The 23791-nt window shown below is 37.7% G+C and overlaps 2 protein-coding genes across 7 annotated transcripts in view; one reads left to right on the top strand and one right to left on the bottom strand.

Annotated features, from left to right (window-relative positions):
- CUL1 (cullin 1) overlaps nucleotides 1–18379 on the top strand; it is a 53755-nt gene extending 35376 nt beyond the window's left edge. For 2 of the 3 annotated variants that reach the window (XM_079302402.1, XM_079302403.1), the window contains 15 exons: nucleotides 381–543; nucleotides 4828–4958; nucleotides 7638–7745; nucleotides 7839–7945; nucleotides 9087–9135; nucleotides 9538–9669; nucleotides 10219–10336; nucleotides 11290–11366; nucleotides 12161–12292; nucleotides 13102–13194; nucleotides 14234–14281; nucleotides 14375–14457; nucleotides 15911–16016; nucleotides 16782–16895; nucleotides 17819–18379. In XM_079302402.1, coding sequence (XP_079158528.1) covers nucleotides 381–543; nucleotides 4828–4958; nucleotides 7638–7745; nucleotides 7839–7945; nucleotides 9087–9135; nucleotides 9538–9669; nucleotides 10219–10336; nucleotides 11290–11366; nucleotides 12161–12292; nucleotides 13102–13194; nucleotides 14234–14281; nucleotides 14375–14457; nucleotides 15911–16016; nucleotides 16782–16895; nucleotides 17819–17899 — 1542 coding nt within the window. In that variant the 3' untranslated portion in view covers nucleotides 17900–18379. Of the gene's footprint in view, nucleotides 1–380; nucleotides 544–4827; nucleotides 4959–7637; nucleotides 7746–7838; nucleotides 7946–9086; nucleotides 9136–9537; nucleotides 9670–10218; nucleotides 10337–11289; nucleotides 11367–12160; nucleotides 12293–13101; nucleotides 13195–14233; nucleotides 14282–14374; nucleotides 14458–15910; nucleotides 16017–16781; nucleotides 17182–17818 lie in introns of those variants that run through there. The other variant, XM_079302401.1, reaches the window with a different exon arrangement.
- A 1990-nt stretch (nucleotides 18380–20369) lies between these two features.
- Nucleotides 20370–23791, bottom strand: part of EZH2 (enhancer of zeste 2 polycomb repressive complex 2 subunit) — a 49394-nt gene continuing 45972 nt past the window's right edge. For all 4 annotated transcript variants that reach the window (XM_079301088.1, XM_079301089.1, XM_079301090.1 and 1 more), the window contains exons 16-20: nucleotides 23228–23323; nucleotides 22512–22593; nucleotides 21668–21748; nucleotides 21471–21555; nucleotides 20370–20699 (exon numbers count right to left, since the gene is read on the bottom strand). In XM_079301088.1, coding sequence (XP_079157214.1) covers nucleotides 20639–20699; nucleotides 21471–21555; nucleotides 21668–21748; nucleotides 22512–22593; nucleotides 23228–23323 — 405 coding nt within the window. In that variant the 3' untranslated portion in view covers nucleotides 20370–20638. The remainder of the gene's footprint in view (nucleotides 20700–21470; nucleotides 21556–21667; nucleotides 21749–22511; nucleotides 22594–23227; nucleotides 23324–23791) is intronic.

Raw genomic sequence — 23791 nt, 5'->3', positions numbered from 1 at the left:
TTCCTGCCTTTTAGTTTTGTGGGGCTGGAGCTGTGATATACATTCATGTTTGTCTTAAACATAACTACCTCTGTAGCTGGAGAGCTTGTTGATACTAAAACCTTCAACATCTCATGTCAGCGAAAACAGTCTTGCTGTGATTCTCCCCTGCCATTTAAACAGCACATATTTTCAATCCACATAAACACCAATTCCAAATGTATATTATGATTCCTGGAAAAATAGCTGCTTAAGTTGGTGCTCCATAACACCAAATTAGAGAGGTTTGCTGCTTGTTTTTGTTTTCTAGAAGAATTTACTGAACAGCCACCTGTTTTCTGGTGTTGGATTGGTATTCTGCCTTCCCTGCAGGTTTCATGTTTATATCTGTCTTTCTGTAGGCCGAAGCTCGCCTTCTTGAGGAGCAGCGTAGAGTTCAGGTGTATCTCCATGAGAGCACACAAGATGAGTTAGCACGAAAGTGTGAGCAAGTACTTATTGAAAAACATCTGGAGATATTTCATACAGAGTTTCAGAATTTGTTGGATGCTGACAAAAATGAAGGTAAGGAGTTTCAAACACTGGCTTTAGGCTTAGAGCTCTCCTCCCGATGATTTGCAAACAGTGTAAAATCTGGTGCTGGCTAAATGTCATTTGTTCAGGAATTGGATTTAGAGAGAATATAGTCACTAAACTGATGGACAAGCAGGTTTTGATGAAATCAGGGGGGCTGATGATACTGCTCCAAGGACCCTACCCTAATCCCAAATAGTAAGGCAGAACAACACTAGTTTGATTACTCTTAATATGGCTGGAAGAGTTTCAAGAGCACTAGAGCCATCTTTCCATTGGGAGCTGAAGCTTGTGTGAGAGAGAGAGATGGGAGGTGAAAAACAGAACAGTACTCTTTCCCAGCTGTTTCAGCTTAATCCATGGATCTTCCTGAGTCAGCACTGAGAATTTTAAAATCCAAAGTGTTCAGAAGTATATATAGGAAATGTTAAAAGAGGAATAGTGGTAAATAAGTAGCATTTAAAATAGAGTGTATAAAATACACAATATTGCATATAGAGCACAAGGAAAGGTTGGAAATTATTAATTGATGAGTTAATTTTGGGTGTGGAAATTATTCTTAAGTGTTGCTAATGGATGAAGTTTATATTGTCATAGAGAATACATAGAAAAAAGACTTCTTCAACACTTCCTCTGAAATAAGTAAAGATTATCAGAATTTAGATATCTTTAAAGAATTGTTAATTGTGCTGGTGTCCTGGTTTGAAAGGACAGGTGTCTGCCAGTAAGGGCAGAAGTTTCCCTCTGGAATAGAGACGGAATAGAGACTTTGGTTCCACTCCCCTCCCCCAAGTATTATGATTGTTTGAATCAAAGACTCTGAGGCAGAGATAAGGAGGGGTGGGAATAACAGCTCTTTTACTAATATATCTAACTATACAAACAGAAAACAATAACAGTTAAAATTGCTAACAGAACGAAATAGGTAACTCGGTGTCAGTCCCTTTAGATGCAAGCACGCTGTCTCTGTGCTTAGTCCAGAGCCCGGATCTGCCAAAAAGGCAAGCGGGAACGGAGGCAGGAAGGAGGGGGGAGGGGCAGCAGCGGCCACGCCAGTCCCGGGCGGGAACAGGCTGCAGCGGCGGCTCCTCGCTCACCGTGTGTGTCCGGGTGATCAGCTGTGTCCGCAGAGGCAGGAGGCTGGAACGGGGCAGATGCAGGGCAGGTGATTGCAGAGGGTCTGGCTCTGCTGTGCTCGGCCGCGTGGCTGAATGATCCCAGGCGTCCTCCTCCCGGCTCGCGGGAAACGTGAGTGCCCTCCCGGAAGCCTCAGAGGCCCCTCCGGGGCCGTCCCCACCCACCCCTTTTGTCTGGACCCATCAGGGACCCTGGGTGTAGCCCGGCCAGCTCCATTGGCATGATAATGGGAAAAATTCTTACAATTGACACAGTAACAGAAAAACACTCAACCCCCAATAGTTGGTTTGTATGAGTTTCTTCAGGAGTTAATAGAGAACACAAAATAACAGCCAGAACTTATTCTTGTGGATCAAGCAGATAAGGATAAATTATGATTCTGATTTCCCAGTTGGGGAATTAATTAAATCTGTATTTCATGTCTGAGTATGGCTGTATAGCTGAAATACTGCTCTTAAGAAAGCAGCAGAATGTACAAAATGCTGTGGTTAAGTTACTAATAATGATAGTGTTCCTTTGAGTGTTTTGAATTTAAACTATCATTCAGTCTCATTGTATATCTATCTTAAAATAGCAGCTGTAAATTATTACAATCTATAATTGTCGTGTTGATAAAAGAGATGCTTCGAAATCAAATACAGCAATTCAGCATGATTAGTAGGTCAGAAGTTAGCTGATTCAGATGTAAAGAATCTCTACTAGTATTTGAGTCAGATGTTGTTTGTGTTTGTAAATATTTATTCCATAATTGCAAGAGATTTTGATGGGTGTTGGCTTGTGAAATTACTTTATAAATGACTAAATTATTTTTGACAATTGAAATAGCAGTAGAACTAACAAGAAGGTTTTTTCTGGACTCAGGACTCTTTTTTCTTCCTACTTTATCAAGCTCTTGGATTATGTGAGCCCTTAGTACAATCACTTACCATGGTGATGCAATTCCATAAGTTTGTCAGGGTAAAAAAAGAAAACAATTACCTTGTGTCTTGGGCACTGTCTACTTACGTACCTTTCTTTGGGTTTACTTTCATGTGGATTATTTCTAAAATTACTAGACATTCTTTAAAATGCATGATTTTTTTTTTTCTTTTTCAAAATATTTTCTCTTCTGTTATCAGGCTTCGTGTATTTAAATTGTAGCAGCTTTCTCTCCCTTTTTAAGATTCACGAAGTTTCAAATTAGAAAATTTATTTTCAGTAATAGTCTGATAATTCACTCTTTAATCACAGTAATCAATTCGTTCTCCAATTTGTGATATACTAATATAGCCTTTGGTAGACTATCCTAAACTTAAAATAAAAGGTTGATCTTGATTAAAATATTTAATTTTGCTCTTGAAAGTGCACTGGTTTTGAGGTCCTCCCATGCAAACTGTGGTTGAGAATATCATATTACAGGCCACTCCTGATGGTGTTCTGTAACTTTTTAATCCATTGTGCAATTAATGCGTAAACTGGTTATAAAAGTTGTGGGACACATTCCTCGTGTGTTACAAACTCATATCAGTATGATACCTGTAGGAAACAATTTGGTTTACTGCCAGAAGGCTGTAATGATGTAGGCGGAGTTACTGTGCAAATCCTCCATGAGGCATTGTGTCATCTCTTCCTTATTTCACCTAACATCCTGGAAAACCAACCTGTGAACACTTGTTTGTGGGTAGAGTGAAGCAGCTTATTGTAGTTATGCGTGGCATTATTTCCCTACTGTTTTCTAAAGTTCTGCAGGGTGTTCTTATGTTCTTAAAAATTAAACATCAGGTTGTAGTCGTGGTTTTCATAGAGAGAAGTAAAAGTTTTGTTTTCAAATCTGCAAGTTGAAAGCTTGACCAAGTTTTAAGGAAAGGAAAGTGTTATACAGAAACCTAACTGAACTGAAATGTCATCCCTTCAGTATAAGAAGGAATCAAACTCTGTGTGTTGTATTTCAGAGTTAGGTAAAGCATTAGCTCATTGATTGCTCTGTTTTGTTTAATCTAGTAGTCCTCTGTTGGTAGTAAATTGCTCACAAGCTCTTTAGAGAAGTCCTTGCACTTCAGAAGAGCTGTCAACCTTTAGATGTGTTCTACAAGGTGAAATCTCCTCCTAAATTTACAGTAAATCTGATTGTTTACTGTTTCTCTGGAATGCCTGTTTAGTGAGGGCAAGATTGCAAGAGGTAACTGACAGGTTTATGAACATTATGGCCAATTCAAGTTTGCTTTTTTTTTTAAAAGAGTTCTGCTCTCAGAAAATACAGAGCATCTCTCCTGTTGAAACTAAATAATAAAAACCAAAACTGTCTTCAGTATTAGATTTCCAAAATTTGTTAATTGATTTGGAAAGTCTTGGCTGAAAACTGGTAAGATTTTAATATGAAGCCTTAACATATGTGAAATGGCATGCAGTTTATTTTTACCTTTATTAGTTGTATTGTAATGCTTTTCAGAACCTCTTTTTTCCTTGAAATAGTTATTACTACTGATAATCAGTCACTTAAAGTTGTTTGTTTTTTTAAGATGTGTTTTACTGACAGTGCTTTATTGAAGGAAATTAGATTTATAATGTTTTAATTTATCTGCTAAGGTCGTATCAATGCATAATATTTTGCCTTAAATTTCCAGCTATTATTACTGACACTGCCCAAAGTAAAAGTGTTGATATGCAAAGGGATACAAGTAATATCAGATGTCTGAGAACTGTCCTGTTCAAAACAAGATTTAAAGGACAGTAGTCACCTGGAAAATCTGGTACTTGTAGCAGAGCCAGCAGTAACCTTAATAACAGTCTCAAATTCATGGCAGCACCTCACAATGTTGTCTAAATAAGAGAGGTTAAACACCATTTTTAAATCACTGCTTTAAACCTGTGAAAACTAAAAACAGAAGTAAATTTTCTGCCATTCAAATGTTGGGTTTTTATTTTTGAGATTTGTTGCATTGTGATGGTGAAAAATAGATCCTGATATAACAGATTGCACTCACCTGAAAAGCTAACCCTAGTTAAAGAGAAAGCAAAGGTTTGCTGTACTGTATAATTGCTTACTGTTTTGTTGACAATGGATGTTTAGTTCCTATTAACAACTTGTAGATGAGAAATTGAAGTAATAGCCAGTACAGGTGGGAGATGTTAACTTTCCTTTTTTTTTGTCTTTTACAGACTTGGGTCGCATGTATAACCTTGTATCTCGAATCCAGGATGGCCTTGGAGAGCTGAAAAAACTTTTGGAAACCCACATTCATAATCAGGGTCTAGCTGCAATTGAGAAATGTGGAGAAGCTGCACTAAATGCAAGTATCTCATCAAAACAAGTTTATGTGTGGTTGCTGCCACTTTTACATTAGAGGGCAGTGAATGCTTCCTGATAAAACTTCCAGTTTGCTTGTTTTTCTCTCACTAATTTAATTTGTAATTGGCAATTCTCAAATGTAGTAGACTTAAAACAAAATTTACATCACTCTCTTTCTACTCTTTGAGTTTTGGGGTTTTTGGGTGTGGTTTTTTGTTTTCATTTGGTTTGGGGAAGATTTGGGGTGATTTTGGTTTGGTTTGGTTTTGAGGGAGAGGGAGAGTTTTCTTTTGAGATTTTGCTCTCTGTCAGGATGTCATGTTGCTTGGAAAGTGGCTGTTCAAATACAACACTCAACACTTAAAAATACACCTGACAGTCCACTGTTTCAAGAAACATTATCTCCAGTTGACTGTATTTTATTTCATCATCTTAAGGAATTCTGCTTGGATGGGACTAGAGAGTTTCTGTTGGTTTGAGTGTTTTGATAATATCTTTATTCTGGTTGGAAAAGCATGAGAAATAGAAGAAGGAGGAACTGAAATGGTTGAAAAATAATAATATAAGGAGGAGATCAGGTCTTTGAAAAGGCTGCTTTTTAGATTTTTATCCCATAATTGTGATTTCAAACTTAGTTATGTTTTGATTAGGATTGCATCTTGGCAATATCAAGTTGTTTCAATTCCTTGCCAGCCATCTTCTGTATAGACAACATGATGTTTTCTGGGCGGAGAAAAAGAATTAAACACTGCACAAAACAAAATCAGGATAGAATATAGATTCTGGTAAATTTTATTTAAAGTGGAATTCAAGAAACAGTTGGACAATGCTCTCAGGCAGGCACTGTCACTGATAACATCATCAGCGTGATTCTCAGGGTGGTCTTGTGCAGGATTATGGGTTGGTCTTCAATGATCCTTGTGGGTCCCTTCCAACTCAGGCTACTCTATGATTCTATGATTAATTTTGATTTTTGGCAAAATTCATATTAACCCATTACTGTTCTGAGAAATTCTTGAAATAGCTTCATACTAAAGCAGTAATCTGTATTGAAGGATGTAGTGTCTGTTGTTCACTTCTATAGTTTTAAGTGCATAGCTTTTTGGGAGTGTTGATATTTTATGAATCATAAAGGAATCCTGGAAGCAAGTTCAGGATCTTCAGTTTCATTTGTAGATGTCTTAGTAAATTTTGAAATTTTATCTGCTCCATGCTTGGTACATCCCCCTAGTGGTCATCGCTCTTGCAGTTTTTTTTCTGTTTGGCCTTGAAGAATTAGGCCAGAAAGAAATGAAAGCTCTTTCTCCAGGAATTATTTCATCTTTGATAGGGAAAGTCCAAGATTTTTATGTATTAGTTGACTCCAACCATTTACAAAACTCTTGCTGCCTCTGACACTTTTTCTTGCTTCCTCGTTTTTCTCTTTTGTTCCTTACTTCACACATTTGTTCTTCATTTTCATAGCAGTATCTCTGACTGTTTCCCTTGGGAACCATCTTGCCTTTTCTTTCCATATCCCTTACACCACTGTATTGCTGTTCATCACTACCTTGTTAGTCCTCTGGGTAGGTAGGATTAGGTAGGATTGATTCTTCCCAGCTTCATTTACCTGTGCTGTGTCTAAACAGATAATCAGCTGAACAGATGCATCTCAGTTTTTCCGTAGTCAGTGAGAGAAATAGTCATACCAGCCTGACTCATTTCACCTCTTTTGGATTTTTACTGCAGAAGGAGTTATTCTCTAGTCTCTGTTAACTGTATTAACAAGGCTGCTTTTCAGTCAAAAGATTTCCTGCTTTTTGTGCCTTTGGTTGTTTTGGGTTTTTTTAGTTCTTGTCATCAATACTTTTCTGAATGTCCACTTGCATTTCTTACCTCAGAATTTCTAAATAATCTCAATTCTTTATCTCAAGCATGGTGTTAGATTGGTGATCTGTGGTAGTCTGCGTCGGTCTTCAGTGGCCACAGAAAATGTTTTTCAGGATCCTCATAGAACCCTGCCCATATTCCATCAATTCTTGCCAACAAGACTTTCTGATCTCCACATTAAAGACTTCCAGAGTTTTTGGTCAATTGTGGAGTAGCTGTCCTGTGTGCCTGATTATTTACTTGCCCATCATTGTCGCTACTCCTTGACTCCATTCCATCTTTATTGAGAAACAAGATCAGTAACTGCACATAGAACTCAGTCTGAGTACAATATATTTAATGTTTATTGGCATTTGGCTGCCACTGGGTGTTGAGCAGGTAATTTTTAAGAACTACCAGTGGCTGAGGTGTCTATACTAAGCTGTACCTGCTGGGATAGACACCAGTCACATTCTTACTACAAAGATTTTCCTCTATAGCAGCTGCATTTTTAGAATTGTCTGGGTCTCTCAAGTGTGACTTGAAATAAGTTTAAGTCTTTGAAAATGTTTACAGTGGTTGAGATTTTGTTTTCCTTTGTGTAATGCGGTACACTTTGCACTGTGGTTACTGTAAATGAAAGCTTGCAGTGACATCAGTCAGTCCTGGACACAAGACCTGAATTAGTCTGGGTACTAGTTTACCTTTAAAATATTGCTAATACTTCTTAGACTTTCCCCACACAAATTTTCATGAGCCCTTGAATAGCTCAATTTTGGAAGAAATAGCAGAAATTCAACAGGTTGCAAAATCCAGTCTCTCCTCATTTCAGGATCCAAAAATGTATGTTCAGACAGTGTTGGATGTCCATAAGAAATACAACGCTTTAGTCATGTCTGCATTCAACAATGATGCTGGCTTCGTGGCAGCACTAGACAAAGTAAGTGCATGTAGTGGCAGATACTGGACTTTTTATTTCCATGAAAAAAAAAAAAAGTCTCCCAAAATTTCACTGTTCTTTTGTGATTTATAGGCTTGTGGTCGATTTATAAATAATAATGCAGTGACGAAAATGGCTCAATCATCCAGTAAATCTCCAGAGCTATTGGCACGATACTGTGACTCTTTACTAAAGAAAAGGTATGTCCTCAAAGACACATGATGATTTCATATTGGCTTTTTTTTAAAAAAGGTTTTAGCCTGTGAAGTTTTATACTGTTTTCAGAAACAGAACTTCGCTTTGCAAGAAATTAATTGTATCAAATTCTGGATACAAAATTTCAGTGGCTCCATTCCTGAAGTTGTGTTGTTTACTTTTCTTTTTAAGGAAAAGTGGAGGCAGTAGGTAAACCTTTCTTGTCTTACAGGAATCTTAAGTTTTTGTTTTTCAGTAAAACTGAAGGAGGTGTTTTATGTAGGATTTTTTACGCTGGAAAACTTAATTTGGGCTATATGTTGTAAAGAGATAAACATTCCCTTTTTCCATTAAAACTCTTGCTTTCCTCCTGTTATTTTTTTGTGCCTTCTTCCATCTGGGCAGAAATTGAGGAGGACAAGAACTGCTTTCTAACCTCACATAGCTCATATTTTAATTCAAGGTTTTAAATTATTCAGCAGCTCATATGCTGACTTAGTATCAGTTCAATTCATACTGGATTGGTGTCAGTTTTGTCCTTGGTAACATTTTTAGTTATTTTGGCAGAGGAAAAAAAGGCTACCACCAAACAACCCAAAAATGGGAGAACTTGCACACTTTCCCTTTCCCATCCCCTCCTTCATTCAGCAAAGGATTTGTTTTCTTCTTTACAAATACTGTGACTGTGAGCAGGATAGGTATGGGGTTTGCCTGGAGAGCATGCCTCCAGCATGAGATGGAGGAAGACAATGTGGTGCCACCTGGGCTTTCACCTAGTCAAGTCCTAACACTGTGAGCTGGTTTCTTCTCACTGTACTATGTAAGATATTAAAGAAAAATAGCATTTAGCAGCAGGAAGAGAGAGGTCCATGCTTAAGCTCATAAATCCTGAAAAGTACCAGACTACAAGTCCCAAGCTAGTCATGGTCCAGGACTTCAGTCTCTGAGATTTGGGAACTTCAGCATTGCTGACAGGTGGAGCAGTGAGATGTTCACCTCATTACATTGTTTCCTCTTTAAAGAGCCTTTGATCCCAGAGCTACTTAAATTTGCATTCTTTTATTTCTGAAACTTCCATATGCATCCATATGTTGGTTTAATTCTGCTGGTTTGAAACTCATTAAAAATGCACCTTTTTAATTGCAGCTCAAAGAATCCAGAAGAAGCAGAATTGGAAGATACACTCAATCAAGTGGTAAGATACCTATAAATACATATAAAATATAAAAATTATTTTATTTTGTTTATTAAGAACCCCTTTAAAGCAGATTTAAAGTGGCTATATTGAAGCTATGTTTTTACTTAATCTGTATATACCTATAAAATATATTATTTCCATGGCATCTTTTTTATATCATTATATATTTACAGATATATATATAATATGTTCTACATATGGAATATACAGTTCTTTTTTAAGAATAGTATCTGTATTTAAAGCAAACACACACCACAAGTCCCACAACCTTTCCCCAAAAAAGCCAAACAAAACCCCTAATCTTTAAAATTTAGGTGGTAATTAGGTTGCTCGTGCTACAGCTTTTTCAAGACAGATGTTTAAATATTTTTTCCTTACAAATTTTCTTGGCTTTTCCAGATGGTTGTCTTCAAGTACATTGAGGATAAAGATGTGTTTCAAAAATTCTATGCTAAAATGCTGGCAAAGAGACTTGTGCATCAAAACAGTGCTAGTGATGATGCTGAGGCAAGCATGATCTCCAAATTAAAAGTGAGTATTCCATGACTGTCTCATGATCTACTGCCTTGCAGGTCTTCACACTGTTTTGGAAAGCAATGATGTACGTTCTTGCATTTGTTTATTTTATGCACAGAAAAATACACAACCGAAGTACTTTTTTCTGTTATTTAGATTGGGGTTTTTTTAATCATAGGAACTTCTGGTGCATGTCTGTCTCATGGAGCTAAGCTTAGTTATTCTTAACCAAATGAATGACATGGATTTAATTATTCAAGGGAATGAGTACTGGAAAATTGCTTAATTTTCTTAACCCATATTTATGCAGAGTTAAGCAAAATTCAGTCAGCTACCCTTTGAGTAGTCTGTTTCATTGTGTTTTGCTTAATTTTTAAACAAAATTTTCTTCAGTTTTCAATGGCAGTTAAAGCTCATATTCCAGGGGGGATCAGCACTTTGAGTAAGGGAAATGCAGAACTTTGTACATATTCTGTTTAGAAAATATGTTGCAACTCTTTTTTCTTCTCATTATCCAATGTCAAAAATGTGTCTTCTTGATGTATCTGTGCTTTTAAAATACAGCAAGCTTGTGGTTTTGAGTATACCTCCAAGCTGCAGCGGATGTTCCAAGATATTGGTGTAAGCAAGGATTTGAATGAGCAATTTAAAAAGCACCTGACCAATTCAGAACCATTAGATTGTAAGTAATACCTTTACCTAAGTTAGTGTTGCATAGTATAGCTTCCTCTTATTTCTGCCAAACTAAGTGAGGGAAATATTTGACTTACTCAAAATGCCACAGATTAAGAGTTAGTGTTCTTCTGACCAAGGTAGCTGGGATGTTTAAACTAGTCTTCTATGTCTGTTCTTTGTCTTGCAGTAGCTCTTTATATATTTTGTGAGTAGCCTCCTCCTGATTTTGCAGCTTGTGTTTAGGTGCATAACTAAATTAAGGTGAATACTGTCTTGTCTTTTTTTTTTCTTTTCTTCTTCTTCTTCTTCTTTTGTTTGATTGAAGAGATGCTTTTCTTTAAACAGTTTTGAATTTTAACTGTTTAATACTTAGACTTATGTGAAAGTATTAATAAAAGCATATTGTGTTCCAGGTTGTTAGATGCCCCTGTCACTCTCCTATACTTTTCTTTCTAATTGAAGCACGTTGAACGTTCTGTCAAGAACTGATGAATATTTCTTGGATTACTATTAGAATTGTGTATTGTCAGGCTCAAAATTTATTTAGTTTTTGTATTATTCATACTTGCCTTGACCAAAATGCCTTACCAAGTATAAGTGTGAAAGGTCTGTTCTTGCACTTGTATACTGTGGAGTGATGATGAACACTTAAGAATTTTCATGCTTCTGTATTAAAAGAGAAAGCCATTGGAGGGATAAAAACAGAGTAGTAACTTCTCCAAATTAGAGAAGATTGAGTGTCCATAATAGTAAATCTAAAACTCTCTAACTGTAGTGACATCTCTCATGAATACCTTTGGTAATGCTCCAACAAAAATAAAATAGTTCTTAATGATTTTTTACCATGTTAGTTTTACCACAAGGCCAGAACTATTTCTGTGTTAGAACTGGAACTGTGTTTGAAGAGGGGGTTATGAGTAGGTGAGATAACTCAGTTCATCCTCTTCACCTCTCTTTCAGTGGATTTCAGCATCCAGGTGCTGAGTTCTGGATCGTGGCCGTTTCAGCAGTCCTGCACATTTGCTCTGCCATCTGAGGTGAGCCACTTGCACTTGGTTCATCTGAACATGGAATGATTTTGAGAGAAATTTATTTTACAAGTCTGGTGTCTCCTTCTGTTCTGCTGTGTATCAGATAGGACTAAAAGTGTCTCTGATATTTGCCTATTCGGTCTGAAGACATTTGGAACAAAATAATTGAGTAAGGTAGTAGGAGGGAGATGTGTGAAATCCGTGTTTTCATATCTTTCCCATAAAAACTCCCTGGCTAATGAATCTTTATTCAAAATATTCAACAGCAACTGAAGCAAATCTTTGTTAGTGCATTTTTCTGGGTATACTTAATTTAAGAAACTTTTCCATACTATTGCTTCAGCTTTGTAAAAATCTTTAGTAATTATAATCATTAATTAGTTTTCTCCTGAGTGCTTATCCAGAAAAGAGAAGACATGAATATTTAACACGAGAAATGAGTTTAGTGCTGTTATCTGGAGGATGAAGGTGATTAAAACCACTTTTCTAGCCATTCTTAATATATCCTAAAAGGAAGAATGAACTTTAAATGCCTGTTTACATTTGTACTGTTAACAATATTTAAAGGGGAAACTCGTGGCAGAGGAAAGTTTTTCATCCAGTCTGCTGAATTTGACTATTTTGAGTTTCTGTTTGTGTTATTTAGACAACATAGTGGTTGAGGGTGATCAGATTTGATGATCCCCTATTGTTTCCATAATATGTTCTAGTAATAGTAAACTAAGATAAGTAATATTTATTTATTTGTTTGTTTGTTTATTTACTTATTTAATTTATTTACTACTGATGTTTTTATACAGTTAGAACGGAGCTATCAGAGATTTACTGCATTTTATGCCAGTCGTCACAGTGGAAGAAAATTGACATGGTTGTATCAGCTGTCCAAAGGGGAATTGGTTACCAACTGTTTCAAAAATAGATACACATTACAGGTAAGGACAAGTCATGCCAATAGAAACACTTGGTGATGGTTGTATTGAGAGGCTGGATGCAGCCAGTACAACCTTTATTGTATGTTAAATTACTGTACTGATACTAAAGGTCTGTGATTAAAAGAAAATTGACTTAGGAAATGGAACATATTGCCTGTGGTTAAAACAGGTATTGAAATGCAGTTTGTGAGACAATCATAACCTCTTTGCCTAGGGTCTCATGCTGTGTGTATTTCCTGTCTGCTTTCTCTCAAAAAGTAAATAGAATGGGGAATTCACAACAGTGAGAAGAAACAAGATCATGTTAGACTTTGACCTTGTCATCAACATACACTAACTCTGTGGTGATAGACATGGATAAGCCAGTTATAGCTGCTTGGTGTATAAATTTGGTTTCATTATTCTTCTGGATTTGGGAGGGTTGTGGGGATTATTTCAGTAGTCTGTGTTGGGTTTAATGAAGATTATATGGGTAAGAGTTGGAGTGACAGGAAAACAATTAAAACTGTATTAGCAAGTAGAAGGAAAATGCTTTGATACCATAATAGATTTGATGAAGTGTCTGAGGCAAGCTAAATGATCCTAATCCTGGGGTTTATGTATTGATAATGCTGGAAGGGGAGCTCTGGTTGTAAAAGTTGGGTTTTTTTCTTTATTAGCACCACTTGGGTATTCTGTGTTGTCCAAATATTCCAGTGTATGTGTTTAACTGATGAATTTCAGACTGTTCAAATTCAGAAGGTGTTTGTAAGTTCTCATTTTTTGATTTCCCCCATCTCCCCTCTGTTCTCTGTTTTTGAATCTGTCAGGCATCCACATTCCAGATGGCGATTTTACTACAGTACAACACAGAAGATGCCTACACCGTGCAGCAGCTGACAGACAGTACTCAAATAAAAATGGTAGTGACTTTGCACATTTTACCACACTCTTGTGAGCAAGTGTTCCTGCTGTGATGGAATTTGGATTACATATACTTGGAGGCAGAATCAGTTTCTGTCCCAAAGGAGACAGATGTGCTCTATTCTTGGTCAATTCCCTTTCCTAGTTTGTTTTCCTGTAATCATAACTGCCTGGTCTTCTGTTGAATCTTAGTGCATGTACATTCATGTTTATGACTGGAGTGAATGGTCTATCTTCCTGCTGAGCTCTGGTTGGAAGTTTTCGGTATTTTAATTCATACATTTTAATGTTAAAAGACAACATTCTAGCAAAAACAGCATTTTCCCTAAATGATTGATCTGTGCATCTGTCATTCTTTTATATCTCAAGGCTCTCTTACATGAACATTGTAAATCTGCAGTTCATTGGCTAACTTCCTTCTGTGGAAAAGGTTCCCTCCTTTTCTTTCCAAGCAGGCTTTATAGCCCACAATTTGGCATTTATTTGACCTTTAGCAGTAGGATTGAATCAAATCTGCTCTTACTTCTGGAAAGTTAGGTATTTTTAATCAGGAGGATAGAAACATGTGTCTAGAAAGTTGTTGCAAACACAGAAGTCTTAGGGGGTTGCCATTTATTACACACTGTGGTAAAATAGCAGCTTTGCAGGCCTGCACAAAATATTGCCAGTAGCCTTCTGGGTGACCAGCCAGCAACAGCAACCAGAATGTGGATCCCTGTTGAAACTGAAAGATGTTAATCAAAAAGCAGAGAGTGCTTGCTTTCTGAAGTTCAAGCTTTCCATGGTATATGTATTTGCATGGTTTGGGAAAAACTATTTCTTAGATATAAATCTGCTTGCAAATAGTTCCTAAAGCAGCAACTGGAAACATCTTGTTTGGAATTAGTATTTCTTGAGAATTTTGTGTTATTTGACCAACCACAAGGGAAGTATGTCATAACACCCAAAAAGAACATTGTTTTATTTCTATGAACTATAAGGTTTTACATTAGACAAAGATGCTGTCTCTCTGCGCTGATATTTTCTATAATTTTGTAGGATATCTTGGCACAAGTTCTACAGATACTGTTGAAATCAAAACTGCTTGTAAGTACTCTTGCTTTGTTATGATCTGCTTAGCATACAGTGAAATATGTTAAAGACTATTTATATATTTAATTGTTCTTTTATTTCTTGCAGGTTTTAGAAGATGAAAATGCAAATGTTGATGAAGTGGAGTTAAAACCGGATACTTTAATAAAACTGTATCTTGGTTACAAAAAGTAAGCAGCATACAACACTTAGATTTAATGGGTAGCATCCTCCTCTGCTTTCAAAATGGGGGAAACCTAATATACTTGGGATGAAAGCTTCAGGGTTCAAGTGCCAATTCAAACGTAGATCAGATGTGTATCAGCATTAAGGGAGAGGGCTGGCGAGTGGTGAGAGATGGGTGTGACTTCAGCTCCTTGACTCTGTCATAAAGTCTGTTAAGGCCTAACATAGTTTCATATGTCCTTTTTGTTCCTTGATTCTTGTCTAATTCTTGAATAATTGATTCAAGTGCTGCCGTTTCACCAAGGTGCATTACTTGCATGCACTCAGCAAAATCTATTATATTTTATAAGGTTGCAGTAGTGTCCAGTGACCAGCAAAAGTCATAAATGTTCATCCTGTACTGCTAACACAAGATCAGGCTCGTTATATAACCACAAAGGGTACGGTGATCTGAAGACTTAATAAACACAATTTTCAGTAGGTTTTATTACTTACTTTAAACAGTTGTGTATTTCAGGCTGTTTACAGCACTGTGGTACTTTCTATCATGCTTACCAGAGCATAGATATAAACATGCATAAATTCAGTGAGGAATTCAGTACTTCTCAAAGATAAGATCTCAAGTGAAAGAAGCATTTTAAAACCTTTTATTGTACCTCACCCTTTATCTGCTTTCTGTCCCCCTTTACCAATAATTAAAGGTTTGAGAATTCATGGTCTGTTGCATTAATGCAGTGATGGAAACAGCACAGAGTTGTTGCATTGTGCAGCTGCTGGTTCCCAATTTATGATGGAGAGCACTGTGCTAAATAAATAACAGATCCTCTCCTCAGTGCAGCTAACAGGCTGAGCAGAACCATGTGCTCCCTGGTGCTCTGATGCTGAGGTTTGCTCCCCACTTGTGACACAGGACCTTGTCTTGAGAGTGGCCATATGTGGTAGTGGGCTCACCTCAGCACAGCCATCAGTGCCAAGAGAGCATGTGAAAGGCAGAGCTCAGTTCTACAGAACAAACAGATTTCTCCACATTATAGTCAGAATCCAGTCTTTAAATCAGATAGGTGATTCTGTTTCCAGTGGCTTCCATTGTCCCCTTCACTGACTGCAAGCTTCTTACTACACACAGAAATGTTTTGAATACAGTGTGATTGTACAGTGCTAGTTAGACCTCACAGATCACTTGGATGGATTCAGTAAGCTGTGAAATACACAAACACCCACCAGAAAGGTATTTTGTTTATTTAGTTGGTTGGTTGGTTGTGGACATTTTTTCTTTTTATTTGAATTTTTTTAAACTTGAATAGAAGTGTCTAAAGTTTTCAGAAGAGCCAAAGCCCTTTACTTTTGTAGAGTAATTATGACTTTTATTGTAGAGTTGGGTTTTGTTTGGAGTTTTTTCTGTATTTCTTTGGTTTTGAAACAGTCTAATTGTTCATGAACTTCTGCTTTTCTTTACAGCAAAAAATTAAGGGTAAACATCAATGTGCCAATGAAGACTGAACAAAAGCAGGAGCAAGAAACTACACACAAAAATATAGAGGAAGATAGGAAACTACTGATTCAGGTGAGTTTTGTTGCAGACTGCTGTCATGAACTCAGAATCACAATTTTGTAATCATTTAATGAAGCTTACTGTAGGGTTTTCCTAATTTTATTAGAAGACATCATGCCATTGCAGTGCACTACGTTAGAATTCAAAAATGTGTTTAAAATGTTCTTAAAGGTGATTGGAGTCTGTAGTAGAAACTGGAGGTAGGCATTTCTACAGACAGGACATGTTCCTCGCATTGGTCCTGACCTGATATTGATGAGTGTTTGGGTTCCTTGTACACATGTGTTCACCAGACCTTGTCCTGAGTGAAAACTGAATAATAAAAAAACAGTAATACCCAGGGAGTATGAAATTAACAATGGTTTTATATCAGTTCATTTGGAATCCACTTGAGAGGCAGGGGAAGGAAATAGATGGACCGCTAAGACAGTGTCACAGTAAGGTTAAATATATAAAGAAGGCTTTTTGCTACACAAGTGATTTTATGTGGCTCTTGTTACCAGTTGATGCTATTATTTTTGACTGACTGACTGACTGACTGTAAGCAAAGTTCTAAAAATTCGTGTCTCAAAACCACTTTTGATGACTGTGTGTTGTGGAGACTTGAAGTCTGCATGAGTAGCTGACACTTGTGGACAAACTTCTCCCCATCTGATGCTCAAGTTGGTTGTGGTGGTGCTGCTGCATGGGCAGACATGATCTAGGGCAGTTAAATGGCTTTACACAGAGAGGCAAGTACTTTGCTCCTAAACACACTTTCCCAACTTTACTGTGCAGGCTGCTATTGTGAGAATCATGAAAATGAGGAAGGTTCTAAAACACCAGCAGTTGCTTGGAGAAGTGCTAACACAGCTGTCCTCAAGGTTCAAGCCACGAGTTCCTGTAATTAAGGTATGTGAGACCCACATCTCTGAACCTGGATTCCGGGAGGTGAGGAGGATATATACTCAGACAAAATACATGCTTCTGAATTAAAAAGGAAAGCTAAGGAGATGTGATGGGCAAGGATAGATTTTTTTGAGTTACAAGTAGGAAATATTTTAACCAGGACTACTGCATTTCTCAGGGTAACATCCATGTCTCATGCTGTTGGCAGTGGTGATAAAATAGTAGCTGGATTGCATCTTCTCATGTCATCTTACCACAGCCCTTGATCCAGGCTTACCTTTTGTTCCTGCTCTCCCAGTTGGGGGACAACAGTCAGCCTTGGGGTTGGCTTGATAAAAGTTTCCTGCTTTCCGTTACAGTAAAAATGGTGGGATGGGGAGCATTGTATTTAAATATTTACTCATAATTATATTTATTATAATAATTATTTATTTATGTATATTAATATATTCATCAGTTTGTTTACGTGAGCTCACCAGCAGTTTTTACATCCACAACCAAGGGATAGGTGGGGCAAAGGATAAGCAGTGAGAGCAGTTGCATAAACTGGCACCAGTGCTGGACAGTGACACAGGCGCCTCCTCACTGCTGCTGTTTTTCTTGACCTTACATAAGCTCTCTTCATCTTGGTGTAATTCTTTATTTGCTGTCTTACTATGAAGTTGCTCAGCTATGATGATCTCCCAGTCACACCCCTGAAATGGCATCCAGTAAGTGTAACTCAGTTTAGTGGATTAGCAAAGCCTTCTGCTTGGATGCGGTCAGAAAGAGGAGAGTGAACTGCTGTGGTTTGTGTCCTTTACCTGCTTCTGTCCTCTGCTGGGCAGGGAACTCCCTCAGGGTTCAAAATCTAAGTCTGGAGCAACCCCAGAGAGGGCATTTATGCCTGTGTCCCACTGCTTACCTCTATTCTGTTCCTTCCACAGAAATGTATTGACATCCTTATTGAGAAGGAGTACTTGGAACGTGTAGATGGTGAGAAGGACACCTACAGTTACTTGGCTTAGCATTTTTATTAGCAATTACCTGACTGTGTGACACTCGGCAAGTAGATATGTGATGGAAAGAATGAAAGTGACAGAACTTCATAGCAGCCACCCTGCTGCCATTTGGACCTCCCTTTTTAATGACTGAGGCCAGGACTCCATCAGCCAGTCTCAGATTTACATCAGAACTGCTCAGGATTGATACATTTCAAGTATGTAAATATGGACACCAATGCCATTTAACCTAATTTAAGAACAGAAAGGAATCAGACCCTTCTCGTTTAAGGGTTGCATGCTACTGCATTTAAATCAATACATTGGCTATATGATAAACAGCTGCCATCACAGGCAGCACTTATACATGTTGGCAGCACTTGGAGAGCGAGTCTGAATGGACCCATGTGTAATCTGCTATGAAAAACCATTTGTATAGTGTGTTTCATTTTTTAATGTGTGATAAATAATAAAAAAAAAATTTAAAAGATTTCTGTACAAGTTGCATTTGGTTTTATTGTTTAAGTTTCATGACTTATCTTTCTAAATGTAAATAAAAGGTATAATGGTTATGAAAGCTATTAGAAATTCATTTTGCTTTTCCTCCCCATTTTCTAGGGCTTTAAGAACATTTTGTTCTCTGAAGATATTGTCATCTATCATTATCTGTGCATGTTATTTCTTTTGAAGAGGAATTGTGTGCGCTTTGAAAATAAAAGAAATTTGTGATGATTTCACAAGATGCAGAACAGAAAATACCCAGAATATATGTGGCGATGCTTGGTCAGCTGAAATTGGAGCTGGTTTTAATATTGCTCACTGTGCTATAATGTCCATCACACTTGCATAAATGCTGCCTAGAATAAAGGAGGTTTAGGCTCCCCATTTCTTTGACTGGAGTAGAAAATTGAGTGTGTTCCTGAAGAACAATTCCCATTAAATTAAACTTGTGATGGGAATTAAAATACTTTGAAGTCTTAGTATGCATACCTTGATTGACCAGGCCTCATTCCATTCTTCTCATAATATTTTATGGAATGAGTATTGGCTTTCCACATGCTACAAGCAAAATACTGCCATCCTCACAGGTCTTGTTTTTGGTAATCTGTGTATTTTCTAATCTTGATAATGAAAAGTACTTAAGTGCTGTAGCCATTTTACCCTTAATGGAAATTGTGATTTGTTCAGTGTTTCTTCTTGCAGGAAAGGAGCCAGGTTTTGTGTTGCTAATGTTTCTCTGTTGATGGAAACAAATGGTTACAATTGAACTCTGGGTTTAAAAAATATATTGTGGAGCCATACCAGATGTGATCCAAACTGATTTAGAAAAAGGGGAAGGGGTGTCATCTGCACTTGAGATTTGTGTGCTTGCCATTTCTGTTCTGAAGGACTGCCATTAGTGCCAATTAGAAGCATCTTGCTGCTCAGTTTTGAAGTTGCTTTTGGAAACTTAGAAGAGTGGAGCTGGTGATGCCTTTTAAATTTTTTATCTTTTTCTAATATGCTGTTTTGGTTTTTGTAAACCCTTCTTGCAGAAGGTTCAGGGCTAATAGCAGGATTGTGCTGTGATGAGAAAGAAGCAGCCTGAATTCCTTTCTTAGTTGGATGGCCAGAAATTGTGTGCTCTTAGGTGCCTTTCAAAGCCCTGGGCTGGTTAAAGCAGTGCTTTGTGTACTGTGCATCCAGCTTCAGACCAGGAGCTGTGCTCTACTCGAGGGAGATCAGTTTTTTACTTTTGGACTCTTTTCTTCATGAACTCCAAGTTCTTACTTGGGCCACCACCAAGGCAGAGGGCATGTGGCAGCTGCCTGCTGTACATAGTGTGGAAGCAGGAAGAGCTGAACTCCACCCCAGGTAAATGGTCACCATGGACACTTCATGGGTTTAGTTTGGCAATAATGCCATCCTGTGCCTGCCCTCCCACTGCAGCTGATTTGACCAGAGCATTGTGTTCTACTTTGAAAGAGGCTGCTGAGTTCACAATCTACTATAAATAAATGTGGTAGCCCTGTACAGACATCTAGCTGTAATCTAAATTATTCTGGAGGAAAACTATACATTTCTCTCCTGCATCTCTTAATTTCTTTAATATGTGTAATTACTTTTGTATTCATCATTCAGTGGTGCTTCAGAGGAGCCAGTGAGGGCACCTTGTACCACAGCTTTGTCTTGAAAGTAGTGTTTGTCACAGAAATCATAGCTATTCTGGCACTTGTAGGAGTTTCTAGGCTGCAGCCATTACTCCAGAGAACATAAATGTAACTGTGTGCCAAGGGAGCTGAGAAGCTGCAAGACCACACTTGTCTCAGGCACTGCACTACCACAATCACCTGACTGACACCTACACTGTTTGCATCTTCATGCTGATCTTAAATGTGACCCAAAGTAACAGTAACAGAGAGAGGTATGGAGCTGCCTTTGGACAGAAGTTACAGATTAAATTCACGTTGCTTTCTCAGGGGGCTGAGACAAAATTCCAACTCAATTCCAGTAAAAATGAAGAAGTTCAAGTATCCTTTATTCAAGGTTGAAAAATGTACCACACCACATTATTGCAAAAGTTCATAGGTACAAAACACTTTGCAGCTGGTGAGAAGGCAATAAAAAGTTGGTTTTTTAAAAATTTGTTACTATAAATTACTTTTACAGTACTTTGCAAATACAGAATTTCAAATTGCATCATTTGTATTTTTCTAAAATTGCCCACAGTACTAGAAATTCCTGAAGATAAGGCAGCTGTTTGTTTAAAAGAAGAGGTAGCTGGTGTCAAGGGATTTCCATTTCTCTTTCAATGCCCACATACTTAAGGGCATCAGCTTGGCTATATCTGAAATTTGAAAAAAAAAAGCAGAATCACAAAAATGACAGTATCATGGAAGTATCATCAGCTTCCTTGTTCTGACAGAATGACACCACAGCCTGGAATGTCGTACTTAAGATTTCCCATTGTTTCCTCACCAGCTGAGTGTGGTTTATTCCTTGTTGAATTGGCAGGTTCATAACACTGCTGACCCTCTCAAGAAACTACTTTCAGAGGTGTTTGATCAAGAGGAGACAATTCACTACAATTCCATATTTTTTCACATTGAATCTCACAGTCCTGAAGTTCATTCTCAGTACTGGAAAGCAGCTGCATTTCTCAAGGTTCACCTACACAGTACTCCTACACAGTATTGCCACTGGACAGCTTACTTTTTCAAGTAAGTCAAGTGAGATGATTGTAGAGGAAAGTAAGGACACATTCTTAGCAAGTACTTGTCTATAGTAATTCTGAGATTTCATTCTCTGAAATTCTTGCCCATTTTTGAATGATGGGAGAGTTAACTTGTACTGGTACCTAGAGATCCCCATTCAGAGAAAGTCTGTCCCCATTTGTCAGTATTTTGCTCTGTATGAGCTGCTGTTCCAAGTTTGCAGGCTCTTAACCAGCTGCTTTGCTCAAATCAGTCTTGTGGCATCTGGCTTAACAAAACCAGAGTTGGAAATGCTTCTTCTCACCTACTTCAACATTAGGTTGCAGGGACCAGGCAGACACAGGAATTAACTCTGAGCTGTGCAGATACTGAAAGCTAATCCCACCTGAAATCCATCTACCCACCTGTAGTCAAAGAACAGTTCTTCACCAGTCTGAATGGCTCTTTTAGCAAATATTCCTATTCTGTGATCACCGTTAACCATCATAACTGTTTGAAAAGAAATTAGGTATGTTAGTACAAATATTGATAAAATGCATGTTAAAGAAATACCTCGTAGTATTTCATACATTGATGAAAAGCAAGTAAGTGTGAAACTTACCTTTTGCATAGCAGTTGGGATTTACTGAATGGTTTGCAAATCGAATTTTGTTGCCCTTGCGTGTTGCATCAACCACAAAATCTGCAGGGAGCAGAAGAAACAAAACCCACAAAGGATTTTTTGAGTTTAATACCTAGTGTGCTTGGATCTTAGCAGCTGGAGACAGTAACTGCTCAGCTTCACCCATGGAAGAGCTGGCTCACCACCCTACAACAGCTGAATTCTGCTGTTCCACACTGTGCTTTTCCTCCTGCCACAATGGCACCACCTTAGCTTTTCATTGAAGCTTCTCTACCTTTATTCCACAAGGACAAGCTCCATAAATACGCTAAGTCAACACTGACATAAAGTAGCAGGTGTTTTTTTCCTCATTTCAACTATTTTCTAGTATTTTGATGCTTTACACAGTGCAGTCTGTATTTTTGTCTTCTAGTAGCAGCAGCCACATACCACATATCTGTGGCTTTTTTCCCCTCCCAACAGAATTACTCATAAATTACTGCTGATTTAATTCAGTAAAAGTACTTCAGACAGCACCTGGCAAGCCTTTTACATTCTTTAGTCTACTTCATGTCTGCACATAATTTTACTCCATGAAGTTCTACTCCTTTTGTATAGTTGTTTGTGCAATAGGGTCTATTGGTACATCTAGCTGACTAGTATTTAGAGAAAAAAAATCCCAAAGACTAGATATCAACAGGATAAACCCACACATTGATGGGGAAAGATGTGTGGAAAAAATTCTCATTGTTGCCTCCTGTCTGCAGAAGAACAGGGCTGAACGAAATTCTGAACATGAATATTTTACTTACACTGCCAAGGGTTTCAACTAATGCATACATACCATTATTCAAGTTAAACAGAAAGCTGCACATGTATTTGTCATACACTTTTCCTCTTCTGTCTGCCTCATCCTGAGAAATAATCTGAAAGAAACACCACTTGTAAAAAAGAGAAGCACTTCTCCATTGTGTAACCATAGCAGCTTAATGTCAAACCCCCTTCCCCCCGCACCTTCTGAAAGACAGGTGGGAGGTTTTGTATTCTCTGGGATTCAAAGTATTCCCAAACAAAGTGTTGTTTTCAGCAAGCATTCTGCACTTACAAAATATCCATGCTTTGCCCTTAGCATAAATAAACTCAAGAGCAGAAGAAAAGTAAGACTTGCTTCTCCTCTCAAAATCAGGACTGCATACCTGACTCAGGGTTTTATTGCTACAGAATATAGCTTAGTGAAAGCTCCTACTGACTTTCAGTACTATACTAAATGATTTGCCACCAAACTCCAAGCATGTCTGAACTGAAATTCCATCTAAGATAAAAAGGACATTTTAGCCTCTCCTTCTCTCCAGCAAGAATCTGTTTCAATTTTTTTTTTGACATTTCAATTGTGTAGCTCCTGGTATCTGAGCCTGTGACAGCAGTTACAGACTGTGACACTTAGCCACATGGCTCTGTCTGAATGTGATACCAGGTTACAGACAGTGGCATCCCATGGTCAGTCCATGTCAATGCATAACTTCATCAATTAAGCTCATATCCAGTGTTCTCCATCCTTACCTCACCACAGTATTCAGAGATGAATTCATTCTTTTGTACAGGATCTTTGATAAAAATTCCCCAGCCTGCCACATCTGAAGGTGCCAATAGTAAGTGCTGTGGAATGGAAAACCCAAAAAGTTTAGATATGCCTAGCTTAGATTTGAGTTCAGATTTTTTTCCATTTTGTTTTGTATCACTTAGTGAAATGTATATGCTGGAATTCCAGGAGATCAGACAAATCCAGTCTTCTAATGATCAAACACATACTAAAATTACAGGTTATGGATCAGAAGATGTATGTAAAAGAAAAATGAACAAGTACTTGAAAACTACTAAAACTTTTAGTTTAACTACCCCAAGACACCATGAAAAGAGGGGGAGACTTCAGCCTCAAAAGATCTGCAGACAGGAGCCTACTGCTGATCAGCTCAGTAATCAACTATTTTGTGAGAAGACATTCCAGAGTAGAAATAAACTTTGGCTTATTGATTGATTAATTAATTTATCTGCCAGAACTGAATATGCTTTCAAGACTTAGTAGAGTGTATACAAGTTTATGCCTTAGAATCAATAACTGAAGAA

Source organism: Erithacus rubecula (assembly GCF_903797595.1).
Source record: "Erithacus rubecula genome assembly, chromosome: 3".
Lineage (NCBI taxonomy): Eukaryota > Metazoa > Chordata > Aves > Passeriformes > Muscicapidae > Erithacus > Erithacus rubecula.
The sequence above is the reverse complement of the archived record's forward strand: the minus strand, read 5'-3'. Positions and strand labels throughout refer to the sequence as shown.